At 39.8% G+C, this 23,513-nt stretch overlaps 1 protein-coding gene across 6 annotated transcripts in view; it reads right to left on the bottom strand.

Moving 5' to 3' along the window:
* Positions 1-22,060, bottom strand: part of RHOT1 (ras homolog family member T1) — a 67,822-nt gene extending 45,762 nt beyond the window's left edge. For 4 of the 6 annotated variants that reach the window (XM_012737205.2, XM_012737474.2, XM_012737314.2 and 1 more), the window contains exons 1-2: positions 21,810-22,060; positions 898-956 (exon numbers count right to left, since the gene is read on the bottom strand). In XM_012737205.2, the coding sequence (XP_012592659.1) occupies positions 898-956; positions 21,810-21,885 (135 nt within the window). In that variant the 5' untranslated portion in view covers positions 21,886-22,060. The remainder of the gene's footprint in view (positions 1-897; positions 957-21,809) is intronic. The other 2 variants (XM_075994347.1, XM_075994346.1) reach the window with 2 other exon arrangements.
* Positions 22,061-23,513: the final 1,453 nt, after the last annotated feature.

Genomic DNA, 23,513 nt, shown 5'->3' with positions numbered 1-23,513 from the left:
TCTGAACAATGAAATTATAAAGCTATTCCTACCTAACCTAAAGATAGGATAAATGTAAACTGTGACACTAATAATACCTTCTATGTAAGAAATACATAGAAATCATTTTTATCCCATTGCATGGATCCCACTCCCTATAACAATATCCTAAATTTACATAAAGATTTAGTCAATAGCCCCACACACTGGAATTTCCAAAATATACTGCCAGTAGTAATAAAACCACCTTACTACTTTTGGTGGCAGTTCACTACTATTGAGTTCATCTCATTTGAGATCTACAACAATCCTTTGAGGTAGGCAAAGGTGGAATGAATTAGTTTCATCATTTGTAAAGCAAAGCAGGCAGATAATATTAAAGGTTTTCGAAATTATGTGTCAGAATTTTAGTGGTTCTGACCAAAACACCTCAAAGACTGGGAAGTACCGGGCAGAAGTGAAGCGGGGATCCACATCTTTCATCCTAACTTCAACGGGAATGCTCATCATATCTTTTACATTTTGAACTTATGAGTGACATTTTACTTTTAAGAAAGGGTTGTAGAGCTTAGATAGATGATTTCCCTTCCACTCCCATTTCACAGATGAGATAACTGAGTCACAAAGAGGACAAATGCCCCAGACAAGGTCAAAGGTGGGAAAGGCAAAGGACTTAGGCAAACTTAGATCTAGTTCGGTTCTTTCTTCTATACCGTGTTTCACAGATGTCCTCTATAAACTAAGATGAGCCTTTTAAAAGGTCACAATTGTCATCACTGAAGCATTTCCTTCAGTTAAAAAACAAAGGTCACAACTGTCAGGAAACACGTGCAAAAAAAGGGTAGAGTTTATTTCACTTTAACTCAATTTTGATCAATTTAAAAAATTGTAAATATGTAAAAGAAATAAAATGTTTACCTCTTCTGGAAATTCTTCACTGACGAGAGACATAATCAGTGATGTCTTCCCAACTCTAGCTGTGAAAAGAAAAAGTATTACTTTAGTAAAGTGTTTAGATTCTACATAAGCTCAGATTCAGCGACCACATAAGGAAGTCTGTTATTTGTTATGTAAAATCAAATGAATCCAAATTACCAAGTTTTAGTATAATGCTTAAAAGTACATCTTTTTTTGCTGCTTAGAAAAGTAACATATACTTGGTCGGGTGTGGTAACTCACACCTGTAATCTCAGGACTCTGGGAGGCCGAGGCCGAAAGACTGCTTGAGCTCAGAAGTTCAAGACCAACCTGAGCAAGAGTGAGACCGGTCTATATTAAAAATAGAAAAATTAGCCGGGTGTCACGGAGCACGCCTGTAGTCCCAGCTACTCAGGAGGCTGAGGCAGGAGGATTGCTTGAGCCCAGGAGTTTGAGATTGCAGTAAGCTAGGATGATGCTACTGTACTCTAGCCAGGGTCACAGAGCAAGACTCTGTCTCCCCCCAAAAATTAACACATACTCATTGGTTTTAAAAAAATTACCAAAATATATAATGTGAAAGTAAAAGTCTCCTATTAAATCCCTCACTAACAGTTTAATATTTATATTCTCCCAGATTTTTCCTATATTTATGTTAACTTATAATAGTTTACCATAGTGGAATCATGGTATTAACACTACTATGCAGTTTTTCTTTATCAATTAATTATGCATTTAGGCAATATTCCATGTCAATACATAAAAACCACCTGGGAGGGGAGAAAGGAAGAGTTATTGTATAATGGATACAGAGTTTTTTGTTTTTGAGACAGAGTCTCACTTTGTTGCCCAGGCTGGAGTGAGTGCCATGGCATCAGCCTAGCTCACAGCAACCTCAAACTCCTGGGCTCAGCGATCCTATTGCCTCAGCCTCCCAAGTAGCTGGGACTACAGGCTTGCACCACCATGCCCGGCTAATTTTTTGTATATATATTTTTAGTTGGTCAATTAATTTCTTTCTACTTTTGGTAGACACGGGGGGGGGGTCTCCTTCAGGCTGGTTTCGAACTCCTAACCTTGAGCAATCCGCCTGCTTCGGCCTCCCAGAGTGTTAGGATTACAGGCGTGAGCCACCTCGCCTGGCCTTGTCATCACTTTTTGATCATATAATTAGTATTGTTAGACATTCAATTGCTTATCAACTAAATCCTTTTATGATTCTAGAGGAAAACAGTCTACCTGCCTATTAACCTCTGCCATAATAGCAAATATAGTTTTCAAAAGTAAAGTCTAAATGGGAATTTCTTTTAAGTTAGGAAAAGTTGCATTGCCTTCTTAAATGATTAAAACAAAGAGTAAACTGAAAACGCAAGTCAAGTCTCTGGGAAAATAATAAATGGCTGGAAGACAGGAAGGATAGTCAAAACAACTTAGAGGGTGCTGTGAACAACTGAGTACTGATGGTTTAACAGGTGTCTTCTAGCTGATTTCTATGGATCTTTTCAACTGACTTGTGTAAGAAAGCGTGGGCCTTTTCCAAGTGGCAGACAATAAGGTTAACGTTTCACTGGTTCCGATGATGTCAGTGAATTCAGAGACAATCATCATACAACTGCTGGAACCTAGTCAACAATGTCAGTTTATTCGGCTCCCTGCAAAATTTTCAGATGAGGAAACTGGGACCCAGAGAGTGATTTTCTCAAGGCCTCACAAGATTAGCAGCAGGTCAGGTGTGGTGGCTCATCCTGCAATCCCAGCAGTTTGGGAGGCTGAGGCAGGATGATTGCTTGAGGCTAGGAGTTTTAGAACAGCCTGATCAACATAATAACACCCCATCTGTACAAAAAAAAAAATTAAAAAATTATCCAGGCATAGTGGTGCATGCCTATAGTCTCAGCTACTTGGGAGGCTGAAGCAAGAGGACTGCTTGAGTCTAGGCGTCTGAAGCTACAGTGAGCTATGTCAGTGCCACTGCACTGCAGCCTGAGTAACAGAATAAGATCCTGTCTCAAAAAAAAAAGGTTAGTTGCAAACTGACTCATCTCTGGCTGGCCAAGCCAGTGCTTTCTCTTTACTATGTCATACTTAAAAAAAAAATCACTAACAGTTAATAATATCAAAAGGGAATGGTAACCCCTAAAGATAGCATGGATCACATACACAAACACACTGTTTTTTAAACAGCTAATTAATCTTCAGGTTGTATATGGTAGGAAAAAAAAAAAGAAAAAGAAAATAAGAAATAGCTAATTAAAATATTTACTGATTCACTGGTGACTAATTCATCAGCTCTGGCTCAGTTTTACTTTTTTTTCCTTTAACTTATTTTGAGAAAATTTTAGACAGAGAAACTGCAAAAATAATACAAAGGATTCGTGTCTATCCTTTACCCAGATTCCCCACAGGTTAACATTTTACCATATTTGCATTACAATTGTCTCCCTATATATATATATATATATATATTTTTTTTTTTAAACCATTTGAGAGTAAGTGTGCCTTAGTGTGTATTTTCTAAAAACAAGGTCATTCTTTTACATAACCATACTACAGCATCAAGAGTAGGAAATTAACACCAATACAATCCTATAGACCTTACTCACATCTTATCAATTGTCTCACTATTATCCTTTATAGCAAAGAAAAAAAAAATTTTTTTTCTGGTCCAGGATCAAATACTGCATTTGGTTGTCATGTTTCTTTAGCTTTCTTTAATTTGAAAGAGTTTCTTATTCTTTTTGTTTTTCATGACTTAATATTTTTTAATGTTTTTGCATTTTTGGCAGGAATAATCCAGAAGTGATACTGTGTTCCTCTCAGTGCATCATAGCAAAAGGCAGATAACATCAATTTGTCCCATTACTAGTGAGGTCCACTGTGATCACTTGGATGAGGTGGTATCTACCAGGTTTCTATACTCTGAAGTTATTATTCTTCCCTTTGTATTTAATAAGTATCTTGTAAGGATACTATGTAAATATCCTAATTCTCATCAAACTTTTGCCTACAAGTCTCAGCACTCATTGACGATTCTTGCTTGAATGAAACATTGCTGTAGTAGTTACTAGATAGTGATTTTCTATTTCTATCAATAGTTCTACAATACTTCACATTGTACTGTAAGGAAAAACTTTCCCTTATGATTCCTCTCTCTCTCTCTCTCTCACACACACACACACACACACACACACACACACACACACACAGAGAGAGAGGCATACTTTGTTTCACTTTATTGCACTTTGCAGATACTGCGTTTTTTTACAAATTGAAGGTTTGTGAAAACTCTGTTTTGAGCAAGTCTATTGGTGCCATTTTTCCAGTAATGTATGCTCACTTTATGTCTCTGGGTTACATTTTGGTAATTTTCACAATAGTTCAAGCTTTTTCATTATTGTTATATCTGTTATGGTGATCTGTGATCAGTGATTTTTTTTTTGGAGACAGAGTCTCACTCTGTTGCCCAGCCTAGAATGCCATGGTGTCAGCCTAACTCACAGCAACCTCAAACTCCTGGGTTCAAGCAATCCTCTTGCCTCAGCCTCCTGAGTAGCTGGGACTACAGGCATGCACCACTATGCCCGGCTAACTTTTTGTACATATATTTTTAGTTGGTCAATTAATTTCTTTCTATTTTTAGTAGAGACGGGGTCTCGCTCTTGCTCAGGCTGGTTTCGAAATCCTGACCTTGAGCGATCCACCAGCCTCGGCCAGAGTGCTAGGATTACATGTGATCAGTAATCTTACTTTTTTTTTTTTTTTTTAAGAGACAGGGTCTTGTTATGTTGCCCAGGCTGGAGTGCAGTGGCTATTCATAGGCACCTTCCCACTACGCAACGGCACAGAAATTTTGACCTGCTCCATTTCCAACCTGGGCCAGTTCAGCCCTCATTAGGCCATCTGGGGGTCTTCCATTCCCAAAGGTCATGATATTGATGCCAAACTTAGTGCAGACACCAGAATCGCATAGCACACTACAGCTCAGCATTCCAGGGATCAAGCCATCCTCCCACCTCAGCCTCCCAAGTAGCTGGTGCCACAGGCACTTGCACCTGTTAATACTATAATTGTTCTGGGGCACCAAGAATCGTGCTCATATTAGACAATGAATTTAATCTATAAATGTTGTATGTGTTCTGACTGCTCCATTGACCAGCTGTTCTTCTGTCTTTCTCTCTCTCTCTCTCATCTTGGGCCTCCTTATTCCCTGAGACACAACAATCCTGAAATTAGGCTGATTTACAACCCTACAGTAGCCTCTAAGTGTTCAAGTAAAAGGAAGAGTTGCACATCTCTCACTTTAAATCAAAAGCTAGAAATGATTAAGCTTAGTGAGAAAAGCATGTTGAAAGGTGAGATCAATGGACTGAATTACTGCAATCTCAAGATAAACTTGAACAGATGAGGAATTACTTATAAAGCATGAACAAAGAAAGTGGTTTCTTGAGATGTGGTTCTGGTGAAAATTCTGTGAACACTGTTGAAATGACGACAAAGGATTTGGAGAATTACATAAACTTAGCTGATGAAGCAGTGGCAGGGTTTGGGAGGATTGATTCTAATTTTGAAAGAAGTTTAACTGTGGGCAAAATGCTATCAAATAGCATCACATGCTACAGAGAAATCTTTTATGAAAGGAAGAGTGAATCAATGTTGCCTTGTTTTTAAAAATTGCCACAGCCACCCCAACCTCCAGCAAGCACCACCCTGATCAGTCAGCAGCCATCGACACTGAGGTAAGACCCTTCACCAGCAAATAAGATTACAACTCACTGAAGGCTCAGACGATGTTTGGCATCTTTTTAGCAATAAAGTATATTTAAATTAAGGTATCTACATTTTTTAAGACATGATATTGAACACTTAATGGACTACATAGTACAATGTAGTTTCCCAGTGCATATAACTTTTTTATTGCTGTGGTGCAGAACCAAACTTGCAATGTCTCCAAGGTATGCATGTATATATGAGTATAGACTGATGGATTCTCATATCATCCTATTATTTTATAGGTTGTAATCCACTGTTGTCATTATTTGGAGGCTCAAATTGTTCCATCGTTACATTTATTTATTTAGTTTTTAGAGATAAGGTCTTGCTCTGGTGCCCAGGCCGAAGTGCAGTGGCATGATCACAGCTCACTACAGCCTCAAACTCCTGGGCTCAAGCAAACCTCTTGCTTCAGTCTCCCAAGTAGCTGGAATACAAGTACAAGCTACCGTGCCTGGCTCATTTTACTTTTAAAAATGACATTTATACAGGTATAAATCAACATGTGCAATATGATCCCATTTTATAATATGTAACTACACAGAAAAAAGCCCTGCACAATATATATACCAACTGTGGTTTCCTCTGAAGTAAACGTAATTGTAATTTCCTTTTTTGTACTTTTCCATATTTTCTAGATTTTCTCTTTTTTCTTAGCGTGAATTTCCAAGTCACAAATTTTCTAAAATAAACAAAATTTTTGCTACTATAAAAGATCAGTAAGTATTATTTTAAAAGTCATTTTTTGGTAGTAAAAATTGGCATGTTCTAAACTGACAGAGGGCAATTGAAATTCATCCAAAGGTTGACAGGGTTAAGTGCATTCTTTCATCCCTTCAACAAATATTTCTGAAACAGGTCTACATGCCAGGCACTATTGCTGATGCTGGGGATACCACTTATCATAGTTACTAGGTCTTCTCAACTTTTACGCATATCACATTCTAAGAGACTTACATAGTTATTTAACACCTTCTACACATCAGGATAAAAAGAAAAATTCAAAAACTGTACCATCTCTGATTCACTTTTCCTCTGTATTTAGCAGTCAAGATCTGCCAAATTTTCCTTAGAAATTTCTAATATTCATTTCTTCCTCTTTGTTCCTCTATTTCCCTAATTATGGCACTTTTATTCCCTAATTATGGCACTCTATTTCCCTAATTATGGCACCTCCCAGTTGCCACCTTTCTACCCCCGGCTCCAGTCTCTTCCCTTATTAATCTGCCAACAAAACAAATACCAGTCCATTTTTCCTTACATACTCTTTTCATTTTCTAACTCACCTAATCAAAAAACTTCTTTGACTCTCAATTACCTACCACAGCAAGGTGAAACCATTCTACTGGCCTTTGAAAATCATACACAATCTAACTCCAGCTCACCTATCTAATCTTATTCCCCACTATTCCCCACAGGTACAGTTTGCTTGAATAAGGCCATTCTGTTTTGTGTAAGTACAAATAAGCCACAATGAATCCTGTCCCCCTTGCATGGTTTTCCTCATCTAAAATGTCCTTCCCTTTCTCCTCTCTACTTTTTCCAAATCCTAATTACCTTTCAAGGGCAGTTCAAATCTACCTCATCCTTGAAGGCATACCAGAGATTTAGCTCTCAATTCTTCTACTTCCTCCTTTGAACTACTCCTGTGCCACATAATTTTTATTGAATTATAATTTATATATAAGGTATATATTTAGGGTATGAGTCTACACTAACACAATAACAAAATATTTGGAAACACTTGGATAAGGAACTAAATTTTCTAATTTTATAGGAATGGAAAAAGGACCTCTGACACTTCAGACTGAAATTTGTGACTTGCTTTCACTTTGCCCAACAACAGTAGAGCTATAGCTTCCGCACTACCACTAGGGAAATCAGTCTCACTTCCTGGAGCTTCTAGAACTTCCATTCAAAGCTTTTCTTTTTTTTTTTATTCAGTCTCACTCTGTTGCCCCGGCTAGAGTACCGTGGCATCAGCCTAGCTCACAGTAACCTCAGACTCCTGGGCTCAAGCAATCCTTCTGCCTCAGCCTCCTAAGTAGCTGGGACTACAGGCATGTGCCACCATGCCTGGCTAATTTTTTCTATATATTTTTTAGTTGGCCAATTAATTTCTTTCTATTTTTAGTAGAGACAGGGTCTGGCTCTTGCTCAGGCTGGTTTCAAACTCCTGACCTTGGGCGATCCTTCAGCCTCCCAGAGTGCCAGGATTACCGGCATGAGCAACTGTGTCAGCCCCCCAAAGCTTTTCTCAAAAGCAACTGGAGAGCTGTGAATAGCAGGTAACTGCTGAGGCAATTCAAAAAAAGTTCTAAAATTACTTTGTTCAATTAGTTTTTAGAAAAAAATAATGTTGAAATTTCAAATAATATTAAGGAGGGTGTGATATAATAAATCCATCTTGTCTTGTCCCCAGTTCCTGGCATAGAGCTACAGAATCCCATGGAATTTCCTGGATGAAAGGGGCATCTTTTGTTATGAATAATGAGCCCCTTTCAGCCACATCAGAGTTCATCATCCTAATGAGGTGACTCATAGGGAGGAGAGGGAATGGAGCAAGACAGCTTCAGGATGGGGGCTGGTCACCAGAAAAACCAAGTACATGATTAGAAGGTTGGAACTTTCAGCCCCAACTCAAAACATCCAAGGACAAAAGGGGGACTGGAGATTGAGTTCAACCACATGGCCAATGATTTAATAAGTCATGCTTACATAATGAAACCCCATATAAAAACTCTAGACATCAAAGCTCAGGAGAGCTTCCTGGTTGGCGAACAGATAAAAGAACCAGGAAGATGGTGCACCTTGACTCTATGGGGGAATGCTCTTGCACTCAGGACCCTTCCAGACCTTTCCTTATGTATGCCTTCATCTGGCTGTTCATTTGTATAATTTTAAGTATAGCACTTTGCTGAGTTCTGTGAGTTATTCTAGCAAATAAATGAACCTGAGGGGTTGTGGGAAACCCTGAATTTGTACTCAGCCAGGCTTAAGTGCAAGTAGCTTGCACCTGGGCCCCACTTGCACCTGGTGTTTGAAGTAAGGGCAATCTTTTTGGGAAACTTGCTCTTTGGTGAAATCTGATGCTAACTCTGGGTAGCATTAGAATGGAATTGAGTTGTAGGACATTCAGTTGGTGTCAGAGGGCATGAAAGTTAAGTTACAGCTTTAAAAAACCCTGAGAAACACTATAATAGATCTTCTACCCAAGATCACTAGTAGTTCTACCCAGATACATCTGCATCCTGCCTGGATCAAACTAGGAAAAACATTAGAAGAACACACAAAGTATTAATATACGCTTCTATATGACCTATCTTTTTTGTGCAGACTCCTACTATTAGTTCATTTGATAATTATTTACCTGATTGTCTTATAAGTACAAAGTTTAGTCTTAGATACTATGTGGGGATAATACAAAAAATGTATTAAATAAGACAAAATTTCCATAAACACATGGATCAGGTGCTATGTTCAATCATATAATTTAAAAATGAGGAAGGGAGGAGGAGGAGAGAGGAGGAAGAAGGGAGGGGAAGAAGGGGAAGAGAAGGGAAGGGAAGAAAAGAAAGAAAGGTATCTATTTCTCCCAGATGTCTGTAAACATAAATTAATAATCAGTGATCCAGTTAAGTAGTATGTATTCTTAAGACAGTGTTTCACCTGTGTGATACCTAGGCAACCTTCTAGCATATCACCAGTGATCTTCTGAAGGACTTCTTAGACCTCCTTGATGAAAGTATGACATTTCCAACCAGCCACTGAGCATCACCAGAAAGATTAAAGAACAAGTATTTCACTGTCACCCACAGGAAAATCCTCAAGGGCAGAGAACATACCATATTGTTCATTTTTGAATCCCTAGCTCAAAGGAAATCATATGGCACTTAATAAATGCAGCTGTATAGCTGAGTGGTTAAGAGCACAGACTGAAACTCAGGAAAGTAGATGATTACTTCTGAGGGAAAAAGAGGACAATAAAATGGGAAGGGAGTGTCAACTGGTAATATTTTATTTCTTCAGCTGAGTGATGGGTATTTGTTTTATTATTCTTTATTACCTTTTATATAAATAATTCATCAAAAAGAAAAAAGAACACAGCCTTTGGAATCAGACAGAATTGGGTTGAAATCCTAGTTCTAGTACTTAATAGCTGTGTTTCCTTGGGCAAGTCATCAAGTTTCACTTTGTTCATCTATAAAATATAGCAGAGAAAGCAGGGGTAGGAAGGTGCGGGAAGTAAAAAAAATAAAAATTTTTTAAAAATTAAAAAAAACATAATACAGACCTACCTCACAGAATTGTTAAGAGGATTACTTAAGACAAGAACTGTATAATGCTTAGCACAATACCTGGAACATATTAAGTAAACAAATGGTAGTTGCTGTGATGATGATGATGAGTTTGAATTAAAGGAGTTAAGTGAGCACGGGCAGGAGCCAAAAAATCTAGATTCAGAAACAAGCTTTTACCTTTAGCAGTATGATCCTGAGTTGTCACTGACACTCTCTAGACCTTAGTTTTCTCATCAGTTAAAAAGAAAAAGGTGGAGGTTGGACTAGATGTTATCTAAATGTTTATAATATATACTTAAACTACCATGTAGTATACCTAGAAAATAGGTCTAGGCTGAGCACAGTGGCTCACGCCTGTAATCCTAGCACTCTGGGAGGCCAAGGCAGGAAGACTGCTTGAGCTCAAGAGTTTGAGACCAACCTGAGCAAGAGTGAGACTTCGTCTCTACTAAAAATAGAAAAATTAGCCAAGCATCTTGGCTTGCCTGTAGTCCCACCTACTCCAGGGGCGGAGGCAGGAAGATCGCTTGAGCCCAGGAGTTTGAGGTTGCAGTGAAGTCCAATGATGCCACTGCACTCTACCCGGGGCGACAAAGCGAAACTTTGACTCAAAAAAAAAGAAAACAGGTCTGTAACACAAGAAAAAGTGTATGTTAATGTTAGATAAGATACAGTACCCTAGAAATGACAGAAAGATCTGCAAATTGTATCTGTTTTAATTATATATGGAAAAGTGATTTAGCAGAAATATTTGTCTAGCTACAAGAACAAAGTCGGACTCCCCGAGGGTCCAGGAACTTCTAGATCTTGCTGACTTACATGCAACATTTTATAACCCGTTTTCCTTAATAACTCCATTCATCATGGCTTTGTTTAAGGTCCCAGCAACCCCAAACCTTCAGCTAACTCAGCATTCCTCTCAACATCCATAGCAGTCCATCCTAATTCCACATGAGTATATACAATGGCAGCAAAATATAGATGCTTCTTGACTTACCATGAGATTACTTCCCCATAAACCCATCATAAATCAAAAATATCATAAGTTGAAAATGTATTTAATGCTGGCAATACAGCAGATGGTCCCTGACTCACAATGGTTCTTCTTGTGAGTCTTCTACTTTAACAGTTGGTTTATACAAATAACATACAGCAGACAGAATGCTTCTGTGAAGTCTCCTCAAGTCTATCAGGCCTTGTACTTTATTTATGTCATTTATTTTAGCAGTACTATAACACCCAGTTACTCAAAACAACAAGCCTTTTAAGGGATCCAATGCCTTTATAATTCCTGTGACCTTTGAACTTCTGGGCCTCTCTGGTCCCAGAAGAGATGTCTGCTTTTTTCCTAGTGTCTCCAAAATCCCACAACTACCACCAGCACAGATGTTCCCAGAAACCTTTCCGTTTTTGAAGAGCTCTCCTGGACATTTTAAACATCTTTGCTCTCTTATCCCTGATCTACTACATTAAGAATGGGAAAAATGAAGTAGATACGCAATAACTAAGATGCTCCTTGGTAACCAAAAGGAAAATCAGTCCTACTTTTGGTTCTTGAGAAATTTGCCTGTCTTAATGCCTTTAAGATCTTGATTCTCTCATAATCTTTTTTTCAGAATTACCTCTTTAAAATTTTTTTAAATTTAATTACTTTTCAAATCTTTTTTTTTTTTTTGTCTTTTTTTTTTTTTTTTTTGAGACAGAGTCTCACTTTCTTGCCCAGGCTAGAGTGAGTGCCGTGGCGTCAGCCTAGCTCACAGCAACCTCAAACTCCTGGGCTCAGCGATCCTACTGCCTCAGCCTCCCTAGTAGCTGGGACTACAGGCATGCGCCACCATGCCCGGCTAATTTTTTTTTGTATATATATTTTTAGTTGGTCAATTAATTTCTTTCTATATTTTGGTAGAGACGGGGTCTTGCTCAGGCTGGTTTTGAACTCCTGACCTCGAGCAATCCGCCCGCCTCGGCCTCCCAGAGTGCTAGGATTACAGGCGTGAGCCACCGCGCCCGGCCTTTTTTTTGTCTTTTAAGATAAGTTAACAAATGAAACTTTTTGAAAATTTTGCTCATGTCCCACCACTCTAAGGCCCTCACCAGTTTCAGAAGAAACTTATCTAACGTTTTTCTTTTGGAGACAGGGTAGAGTGCAATGGCGTCATGATGGCTCACTGCAACCTCAAACTGCCTTAGCCTCACAAGTAGCTGGGACTACAAGCATGAGTGACTGCACCCACCTAATTTTATTTATTTATTTTTTTTTTTTCGACTTTGATCGTACTGTCGAACTAATTTTATTTTTTGCATTGGACGGGCTCTCACTATTGCCCAGGCTGGTCTTGAACTCCTGGACTCAAGCAATCCTCCCACCTCAGCCTCCCCCATGTGCTAGGATTATAGGCATGTGCCACTGGGGCTAGCCCTTACCCAATCTTTAATCCATGGTTCAAAAAGGTTAAACAAAGTGATCAAAGTTAAGCCAATCGCCAACACTAAAAGCCTACTAGTTTCCAAGAAAGTTAATAAGTTGTTGCTCCTTAATCCCATTCACTCAAGATCCCTTAGCAAAATTCAGGCTTTCAACAGGTATTCCCAGTTACCTTTGAAGTCCCCTCCCTCATCATGACCCTTAAAACTCATCTATTCTTCCTCACCTCTCTTCTTAAAATCACATTAGAACAACCTTTTTCCCCGTCAGTCCCCTTCTGCTTTCCTCATGGACCCACTATGTCTCCAGTGATATTTTCAGAATAGAAAACCAACATTATGGGAAATTCAGATTTCTTCACAGTTCAGCTCATTAGCCTGAAGAACAGTTCTGGCTGCCTGGGTAGCAGCAGGCTCCTGCTAAAGTACAAACCTGCTACCAGGCCTATTCCAACAGGGCATGCCTCAGATGCAGGAAAGGAAACAGTGTGGCAGAAAAGGAGGCATTGTAAAGACTACAATTAAATAGCTTTACTTATGCTTGAACACACAAACATACAGGACAGTGGTATCAAAGAGTGGGAATAATCCAATATCAGTTACTTATATCAGCTACTACCTTTTAAAGTGTGATATATTTATTTTATTTATTCATATCCTAACTTATCTGGAAAAGAATTTGAGGCAATTTAGCACTCACTATGATAAAAAATATCATCTAGTTTGTGGAGTAATTGCATAATAAAAGACCCTTTAAAAAATGAAAGAACATGGCTAGGCACAGTGGCCTGTGCTTGTAGTTCTAGCTTCTTGGGAGGCTGAGCTGGGAGGATTGCTTGAGTCCAGAGGTTTTGAGATCAGCATGGGCAACAGCAAGATGTGGTCTCTTAAAAAAAAAAAAAAAAAATCATTCATAACCAGCCTGAGCAAGACCGAGACCCCGTCTCTACTATAAATACAAACAAATTAATTGGCCAACTAATATATAGAGAAAAAATTAGCCGGGCATGGTGGTGCATGCCTGTAGTCCCAGCTACTCTGGAGGCTGAGGCAGCAGGATCGCTTGAGCCCAGGAGTTTGAGGTTGCTGTCAGCTAGGCTGACGCCATGGCACTCACTCTAGCCTGGGCAACAAAGAGAGACTCTGTCTCAAAAAAAAAAAAAAAAAAATCAAAGAACATGAATCTCTTCCACATAAAAATCCAAGAGTAATTTTCTTTTTTTAAAAAGTCCAAAATTGGGCCAACTGCAGGTAGCTCACGCCTGTCATCCTAGCACCCTGGGAGGCCAAGGTGGGCGGATTGCTCAAGGTCAGGAGTTCGAAAGCAGCCTGAGCAAGAGTGAGACCCCATCTCTACTATAAATACAAAGAAATTAATTGGCCAACTAATTTATACAGAAAAAATTAGCCAGGCATGGTGGCGCATGCCTGTAGTCCCACCTACTCGGGAGGCTGAGGCAGCAGGATCGCTTGAGCCCAGGAGTTTGAGGTTGCTGTGAGCTAGGCTGATGCCACGGCACTCACTCTAGCCTGGGCAACAAAGTGAGACACTGTCTCAAAAAAAAAAAAAAAAAAAAGTTCAAAATTGGAACAAGACAGACCGACTACAGTGAACTTAGGGGGAAAATCCAGCATGTTTTCATCAGTAGCCTTTTGGAAGACTAGTGATAATAGCTACTTTAATAAAGGATTATACAGATGTGCCTGACTTAAGAAATGCTTCAATGAATCTAAACTAGAGCTTTTTGCTTCCCTTAAAGCCTGCCTACCTAACCCTGAGAGAGGCGATCAAAGAAATAATGAAGCAGCAAGTTTAAAATTAAAATAGGCCACTTTAAAAAAAAAAAAAAAACAAAACAGAGTCTTGCTCTGTCACCCCGGCTAGAGTGCAGTGGCATCATCACTCACTGCAAACTCTAACTCCTGGGCTTAAGTGATCCTCTTGCCTCAGCCTCCCAAGTAGCTGTGAATACAGGTTCATGCCACGATGCCCAGCTAGTTTTTCTATTTTTGGTAGAAACAGGGTCTCACTCTTGCTCAGGCTGGTCACAACTCCTGAGCTCAAGCAATCCTTCTGCCTCAGCCTCCAAGACTGCTAGGATTATAGGTGTGAGCCACCACACTTGGCCAAAATAGGCCACTTTTTAAGCAAATTTTATTTATTTATTTTTAATTAATTAATTATTTTTTTTTATTTCAGCATATTACAAGGGTGCAAATGTTTAGGTTATATGTATTGCCTATGCGGTACCCAAGTCAGAGCTTTGAGAGTGTCCATTCCCCAGATGGTGTGCACTGCACCCATTAGGTGTGAATATACCCCTCCCCTCCTCCCCACTTAAGTGAATTTTAATTAAGATACAAATAAAAGTGCCTTAAAGATAATGAAAACATTTTAGAATATTAAATTTTAAAAACTATTTAAATAAGCCTACAATCAAAAAAGTCCCTTAACAATAAATATGATATGAATATAAAGACAATGATATGAATATAAAGACTAGACACATTTTTATTAATAACCGCTGCAGAAAATAAAAATTACTTCCATGAGAATAAAATCCCAAGCTCTTCTTTAGTTATTATACCAATATTACATTTAATATAAAACTTATAGAACAATTACATATAAAATATATTTTATAATAAAATGTATAACAAATAATTTATTACAAATGAAAATTTATAATATATATAAATATAAATATATTTTAAATAAATTTTAGTTTAAATATAAATATTAACATGGAGGGGGAAAATAGTATTCTTTGTTAGCCAATCATCTAATGGTCTCTATTTCTTCTATTTTGCCTGAGAAATACTGAAGTGATCTATAAAAACTAAAAGCAAGGCCATAATTATCCCCAAGGACAGAAGGCCTTCTGATCCAGTTCAACACAACATGCCACGATTTGGTCTGAGGCTCCATGCTTCTAAGTAGGTCATCCATGGAAAACATAATTCATCACTATAGAACAAATTATCTAGATTTATCCAGGCTATAAATTTCTTTGTCTTTGCATCACATCTTGTGAACATCTAGTTCCAAATGACAGCAAATTCCTAATATTCGTGAAGCAGAAATAACATTCTCTGGTTCCAATTACCACCCTACCAGCCATATTGGCTATTTTTCTTGATAACAAACAAAGGGAGCCACTTCTCATTTTTCATCTGCTTCTTTATTAAGAAGCCTTGTTGGCTCTTTCTGAACTATTATAATTAGAATACACTAGGGGTACATTGTGGAGTTATATTTCTAACTGGAAACTTTTAGCATTTGGGGAAATAGCTAAACACGGTTCCAAAGGAAAACTTCACTGACCATATGCAGATGCTGTGGCCTGCAGGACAAATGCTGTCGCACAGCTACAACCTAACCCTCCCCTTCAAACCAGATCAACACTGGTATCCACCTGGTGCCAAAGGAGCAAAAACAACAAAGGAGAATAGGTTTCAATACATACGTGAGGAAGATATAGAAAAGACTCTATTTATGAATAGAATAGACTCTTTAGGCAGAATGGCCATGCAGACGTCTGAACATTCTTGGCCACAGAATATCACCCAGGTAGTAAACAATAGTATAATTGAAACTGGAGCAGTTTAATCTTTAAATATTCCAACAAAGACCAGAGTGGAAAGTAATATGGCCTTAAAATGACCCTAGAGAGTTTTTTTCTAAAATAAATGCTGGCTTATACCTAAGTCTCTTTGACTCTTACACCTAGCTTATAAGTGAAGAACCTTCCCCGAACCCCTTCAATCCTCTAAAACAGACTCTGTTGTTTCAAGGCGAAGTTGACCTCTTGGCAAGACTATAATTCCTGGCAGCCAAGACATGAAACAGACATGGCATTATCATCCTAAATCACTGTTCTACTTTACTGCCAGAACACAGGAATCTCCCAAACAAAACCAAGCTAAGGACACAGAATAAGAGAGTGAATGAAGCCACCTCTTCAAATCCTAACAATGACATCAGACTGGATTTAAGTAAGAAAAGAGAATGGGCTGGGGCGTGGTGGCTGTGTCTCTAATCTCAGCACTTTGGGAGGCTGAAGCAGAAGATTGCTTGAAGCCAGGAGTTCAAGACCAGCCTGGATAACATAGTGAGACCTGCCTCTAACAAAAATAAATAAATAAGGAAACGGAAAAAGAAAGGAAGGGAGAGAGGGAAGAAGGGAGAGAGATAGGAGAATGATCACATTTTTATGACTGAGAGGAGTAGTTTGGAAAACAAGTCTAAAACAAACTAAACTAGCTTGAACTCATTTATTCTTCCAAGAAATATTTGAGTGCTCACTTTGTGCCAGACCTCCTCTACCCACTGGGGATATAGCAACAAACAAGACAAATCTTCTGCCTTTATGAAGCTTCCTTTCTAGCCTGATAGACAGGAAAACAAATGGACATCCAAGACCAAGGCACCAGCAAAAGAAAAAGAAGAGAGAAACAAATGAACAAATAAGCACAGTAATGGGGATAATGCCTAAATCGGGGCCTTCTTGTATGGAGAGGAATAAAGGAGAGAGTAGCTATACAACTATTATGTACCCAAAATTAAAAATCAAAATTGGCCAGGTGGGCGCAGTGGCTCACACCTGTAATCCTAGCACTCTGGGAGGCTGAGGCTGGAGGATCGCGCAAGCTCAGGAGTTCAAGACCAGCTTGAGAAAGAGCACCTGTAGTCCCAGCTACTAGGGAGGCTGAGGCAGGAGGATTGCTTCAGCCCAGGAGTTTGAGGTTGCTGTGACCTAGGCTGATGCCAGGGCACTCTAGCCTGGGGAACAGAGTGAGGGAGACTCTGACTCCAAAAAATAATAAAATTAAAAATTGGAAGAAAAAAAAGAAGAAAGTAGTACAAAAGAGAAGCAAGGGCCTTCTCTGTGGGCCTACATTAAAAAGCTTGGACTCTAAGTGAAAGTATAAATCATTAAATAATTTTTAAAGTGGGTAACAGGATCTGAGATATTTTTTAAAGATGGATCTGCCTGTTACATGAAGATGACAAGAGAAGCAGAGAGACTGATTTAGAGGATATTGCAAAAGTCTAGGCCAGAGCCAGTCTAAGTTTGAAGTAATTTATCAGAGGTTACAAAGATAATCTGAGTTAGACAAACCAGGTAAGAAGAGCTATCAGATTCATTTGAAAAGAGGATATTGGTCCCATGTTTTTAATGAATATGACCACTAGAAAACAAATATATCTCTAATTTAATTTAAAAGCAAGACTTTATTAAAACTAAAACTATCCTGTGTATTTTTAATGTAGCTATGGGATTTAGATAAAAGGATAATAAGGCTTTTGTGAATTTTATCTCAACAGGGATGTTTGTTAAGCACACTAAAGCAAATCTAGTTAAATATAAATTTAGGCCAGTGAATTCAACCATAAAAAATTATGACCTGAAGAACTAAGTTTTGGGTGGGTGAATTTTTAAAGACTTTTAACATTTTGTTTTGTTTAAAGAATAGTAATTGACTTTTGATTTGGCCTGAATGGCACTGATATTTTCAATAATTAAGATGCATATATTTAAGACATTTTAGCTTTCTCTTCAAATAAATACCTTAAAATTTATAGACAGCTTAACTTCTTTGATCTAAGCACTAAATAGTCATTGAGTAATTAGCATTAAAGCTTGGCTGGATGAGAAGTGAGCCAAGAAAAGATACATTTCACCTCAACAGTATAGATAATGGTTTAGCCAACAGAATGTTGAAACCATTCACGACTATTTCAGAGCGTCAGTGAATGAAGCTGCTACTATGTGGTTCAGGGACAGACTGACAACAATAAAATGTACTGAAGTGATAAAGAATGAATGAACAGGCTTTCCCATAATAACACCAGAAATGACACTTCTTTTTCTTGGCTTTTCCCGTTCCCCTCAGTTAACTATCTTAAAATGACAACTGAAAACCAGACTTGTTCAAATTAGCAAGTACCACCTTTCCCTGAAAATAAGACCTACCCATAAAATAAGCCCTAGCAGGATTTCTAAGCATTTGTGCAATATAAGCCCTACCACGAAAATAAGACCTAGTGATGGGTGTATCTGCACAACCCATGCATTTCATCGCAGAGCGGTAAAGACTTAGAGCAGCCCTTCTCATCTGCCCCATAAGAGCTCTATCGCTTGACATGAGAGATTGGGGCCAATGGTTCTAAAGGAAATAGAGCCTAAAGGAAATAGTTCTAAAGGAAATAGAATAGAAATTCAGGATGGAATTCGGGGTTTGGAGAGTTATGATGATGTTCTTGAAGAAGACAACTTAACTATATTTGAATAAATGTAGATTGTTGTACCGTACTTAAAAAAATAACACATCCCCTGAAAATAAGCCCTAGGGTATCTTCTTGAGGAAAAATAAATATAAGACCCTGTCTCATTTTGGGGGAAACACAGTAATAACTCACATCGCTACCCTTTTTTCTAGTATCAGTGGTGTAGATAAATCCATGTATAAGACCACTATTAAAAAAGCCTTGGTTGCACTTATATTTAATATGTCACCTAACATTTAAAAGTAATACAGCTAGGCTAACGGTTGTCAAATGTTTACATTAAATCTCAAAAAGTAAAGACTCAAACAATTCCCCCCAAAATATCATCCTTTAAAATAATAGGCCGGGCGCTGTGGCTCACGCCTGTAATCCTAGCTCTTGGGAGGCCGAGGTGGGCGGATTGCTCAAGGTCAGGAGTTCAAAACCAGCCTGAGCAAGAGCGAGACCCCGTCTCTACTATAAATAGAAAGAAATTAATTGGCCAACTGATATATATATAAAAAAAATTAGCCGGGCATGGTGGCGCATGCCTGTAGTCCCAGCTACTCGGGAGGCTGAGGCAGAAGGATCACTCAAGCCCAGGAGTTTGAGGTTGCTGTGAGCTAGGCTGACGCCACGGCACTCACTCTAGCCTGGACAACAAAGTGAGACTCTGTCTCAAAAAAAAAAAAATAATAATAATAATAATAATTAAGGCTGCACAAGGTGGTTTATGCCTGTAATCTCAGCACTTTGGGAGGCTAAGGCAAGAGGATAGCTTGAGGCCAGGAGTTCAAGACCAGCCTGGGCAACATTGTGAGACTGTCTCTACCAAAAAAATAAAATTTAAATCGCCTGGGCATAGTAGTCCATGCCTATAGTTCTAGCCACTCAGGAGGCTCAGTCTAAGAATTCCAGATTACAGTGAGCTATGATCTGGCCACTGCACTCCAGCCTGTACACTCCATCCTGGGTGACAGAGTAAGAACCTGTCTCTAAAAAGAAAAACACTAAATAAATAAATAAACAAAATTATACATTCTGATTAAGTATAATTCTATTTCTAATATTTTTAAATGTGAAAAAATCATATATATGGTAGATGGCTAAAGCTTCAGGTACCATACTTTTTAAGAAAAATGTCTTCCTATGGCCAGACACAGTGGTTTGCATCTGTCATCCCAGCTAATTGGGAGGCTGAAGCAGGAGGAATAGCTTGAGCCCAGGAGTTGGAGGCTATAGTACACTTAGATTCTGCCTGTGACTGGTCACTGCACCACTGCACTCCAGCCTGGGCAATACAGCAAAGATCCCATCTCTTTTAAAAAAAAAAAAGTTTCTTTCTCAAAAACTAAGGCTTTCTCCTGTGTCAAGTTGTTCAATATGTCAGAAAACTCTTGCACATACATACAGTTTTATCAACTCTCTTAATAGCTTTCATTTCTACAGAACATGGCTTGTAATTTTTCTAACAAATTTTAAACTATTTTATGCATTCCTAAATATTGTTAATATTTTAACTTAAATGTCCTAATGCTGACATATTGTACATATGTATAGCATTTCTATTAGATGTTCTATACACTAATGATATGTAATTGCTTCCTATATTAAAAACTAACCCCAAAATATAGGATCTTTCTTTTTTTATAAAAATTACTATACTATAAAACTATTTTCTGATACATTTAAGGATCAATTTTTTTAAGCAGGTCATCTAGTCATTTTCCCTACCTCACTCCAAAAGCTGTTATGTATGAATCATAACATCTTCATGAACTTTTGTCAGGAAGTCAATGCAAAATGGTGATTAAGATATAGCTAGTTATAAATGAAAACTAAAATTTAAAACTGCAAACCAAGAAGTAAACTATTAGTATGTCTGGCTAAGCTTACTTCTAAATTCTAATTCTAAAGGAGTTTTCTCCAAACAACAGGTGAACAGAGATTTCAATGCACATCAAAAAACACTACAGAAGAAAGTGAAAATGTATTAACTTTCTTCCTGGTGAGCTCAACACAGTGATCAGGAGGGGCTACTCAAGAATGGAATGTCATTTAGAATAGAATGCTTCAAAACGGCAATGGCAAAGCATTAACTAATGTACTCGAAAAGAAACAATCCAGTCCTCCCAGTCCACTTTCTTATTTTAGTCCCAGCAATGAAGTCACATAACTTGCACAGTGATATCGAGTCCTGTTGTTCTGTCCTCATGTCAATGAACAGAGGCATTGCTCCTTTATTATATTTTCAAAAGGTGAAATCTAAGACTCTCTAGGGGTGTCTCATGCATCTGTTTCGGTCTCCTGCCCGTTGTTATTTCTGAATTAACTACCAAGTAACTATGGAACAATAATGCTTACAAAGAGGGCGAAAATCAGCCTTTAGGGTAACAATAATTGCCTCAACTAAAGGACCCTCCCGGATAATTCTCATTCATTGAGCACTTGCATAACTTGAAGTTGAGACTAAATTTTTGAGGAAATTACACGAGTGCCAGGAGTTATTCCAACGGAAAGTACAGGCATCGCTTAAAAAGCTCCCTATCTTAATTAATGTCAATGCGTAGAGGGAGCGAAGACTGTGAGAGCAAAAAAATCCAGAAAGCTGACCTTGCCCACAAGTCGAATAGTTCTGCACCCCTCCCCCTAGCTCTCCCGGGAGCCAGTTCAGGCAATCCCAATTGGTCAGTCTGCCTATCCCAGCACCTGCCTGGCAGTGACAAGGGGATCTCCAGGGAAGGCAAGAGGGTCTGAAAGCAGGCAGCCTGGGAGACTGTGAGGCCCAGGAGGAAAGGAGTCGAAGAAGAAAGGGAGGAGAGGACCTGCGGACGGATGCGGTCAAGCGGTCAGGGGCTAATGGAGACACAGCTTGGGAGCGACTGGGGAAAAGGGAAGAAAGGTCTCGGGAGGGCCCAGGTGAGGTGAGGGGATGAGGGCCGCCGGCAGGCAGCTGAAAGGGCAGAGCGAAGCGGCTGGGAGGCCTGGGGAGACGCGGAGAGACGGGCCGCGGAGAGACGGGCTGTGAGGGGACGGGGAGGACCCAGACTGCAGGGGCAGGGGCTCCCGGGGCTGCAGGGGTCGCCGGGGACGCAGGGGCAGGGAAGACCCGGGCTGCAGCGGCCAGGCCGGGCGTGCGGACTCACGTTCTCCCACCAGCAGGATCCGCACGTCTTTCTTCATGTCGGCGGCTCGCAGGGGCCGGCCGCGGCCCGCACGCATGGAGTGGACTCCTCTGGCCGGGTGCGCCCACTCCACGGCGGCGCTCTCCTCGCGCTGCCGGCGCCACCTGCCAGCCTCTTCGGCCGCCCGAGCCCGCCGCGCCGCCTACTCAGCTGCTTCCCCGCACCGGAGCCGGGACAGCGCCGGCTCCGCCTCCTCCGGCCCAGCGGGCGGTGGCGGGGACGACGGCGCGCGGCGAGGGACACGCGCTTCCGGAACGCGAACGCTCTCCCGGTCCGGACCGCGCCGAGCCGGAGAGCCTCACCCACCTTACCCTGGGCACGGCGGCTGGGGGTACGCTTTGGGTGGGCCCGTAATCTGAGTGACACGTTCCCTAGTCTAAACCCATTTATTTTACGGATAGGGGCAGGAGAAGTTTCTTGTCCAAGATCACATAGCTAGAGGTTGACAGTGACTCAGAGCAAGGATCTAAGTAAGAATGGTCTCACCAGACTATAAGTTCTGGGAGGGCAGCCACCTGCCTACCTGGTTTTCGGCTGTATCACCACCGTGTTGGACATTGCCCTGAGAAAATGCTGGATCGAGGACGATGACTGGCTCCCAGGGTCGGGCGCTTTTCCACTACCCAAAGCTCATCACCTGAGTTGCATTTTGCCTGTGGTGCTTATAAAATATAATTATAAAGTGATGTTAGTTGTCATACTGTGTGAACAGATTCATTTCCTTGTAACCAAACTCAGTGACTCTCTTCTGTCTATGTGGCTTATTTTATGGCACGGTCTTCTGATGCTTCTCTTTTACTGAGGCTTACCCAGCCCAATGCTACACACAGAGGCAGGCAGCCCTGGATAATAAACTCTGATTTTCCTAACATTGCCTTAATGTTCTCCTGACCATCTCCATCTGAAGGAATTTGTTGCTACATACCTAATGCTTGGCACACAGTGGGAAATAAATAAGTAAATAAATTATATATATATATACATATATATTGAAGTAATGAGGAAGCACTATCTGTGCATAATGTACCTTTTTTCTATCTTAAATACTATATAATGAATTTTTAAAGGGAATAAAATGTGCATAATACCAATCTCCCTCTCTCCTAGGAGAAGCCATGTGGTCTCCCGCAGCACTTAAGAGCTGCTGGCAAATTTCCGGGGTTTGAATCCAGATTCCATCATGCCTAATAGCTATGTGATCCTGAGGAAGTTCTTTTACTTCTCTCAGCCTGTTCCTCCTTCTGTAGCATGACAATAATAATAATAATATCTACCCCGTAAGGTGGTTGTGAGGAATAAATAAGATAATAAACATCAAGCATTTGGTACAGTGCCAGGATCAGAGTGTGTGCTCTACTGATCTCAGCTATCATTGTTATCATAAAAGTTCACTGAAAAGTTGTCCTGCACAGGTTTTGAGGCAAACAAGTTGTGTTTACTACAATATTTCACCATCTTAGTTATATGATGTCCCAAAGGAGCACAGGAGAGTAAGCCCTTTCAAAAACCATTCTGGCTAGGCACAGTGGCTCATACTTGTAATCCCAGCGCTTTGGGAGGCTGAGGTGGGAAGATCTCTTGAGGCCAGGAGTTCAAGACCAGCCTGGGAATCATAGTAATACCCTCATCTCTATATGAAAAAAAATTTTTTTTAATTAGCCTAGT

This window comes from Microcebus murinus, chromosome 18, assembly GCF_040939455.1.
Source record: "Microcebus murinus isolate Inina chromosome 18, M.murinus_Inina_mat1.0, whole genome shotgun sequence".
Classification (NCBI taxonomy): Eukaryota; Metazoa; Chordata; class Mammalia; order Primates; family Cheirogaleidae; genus Microcebus; species Microcebus murinus.
Note: the sequence above shows the minus strand (reverse complement) of the source record. Positions and strands in the feature narration are given on the sequence as shown.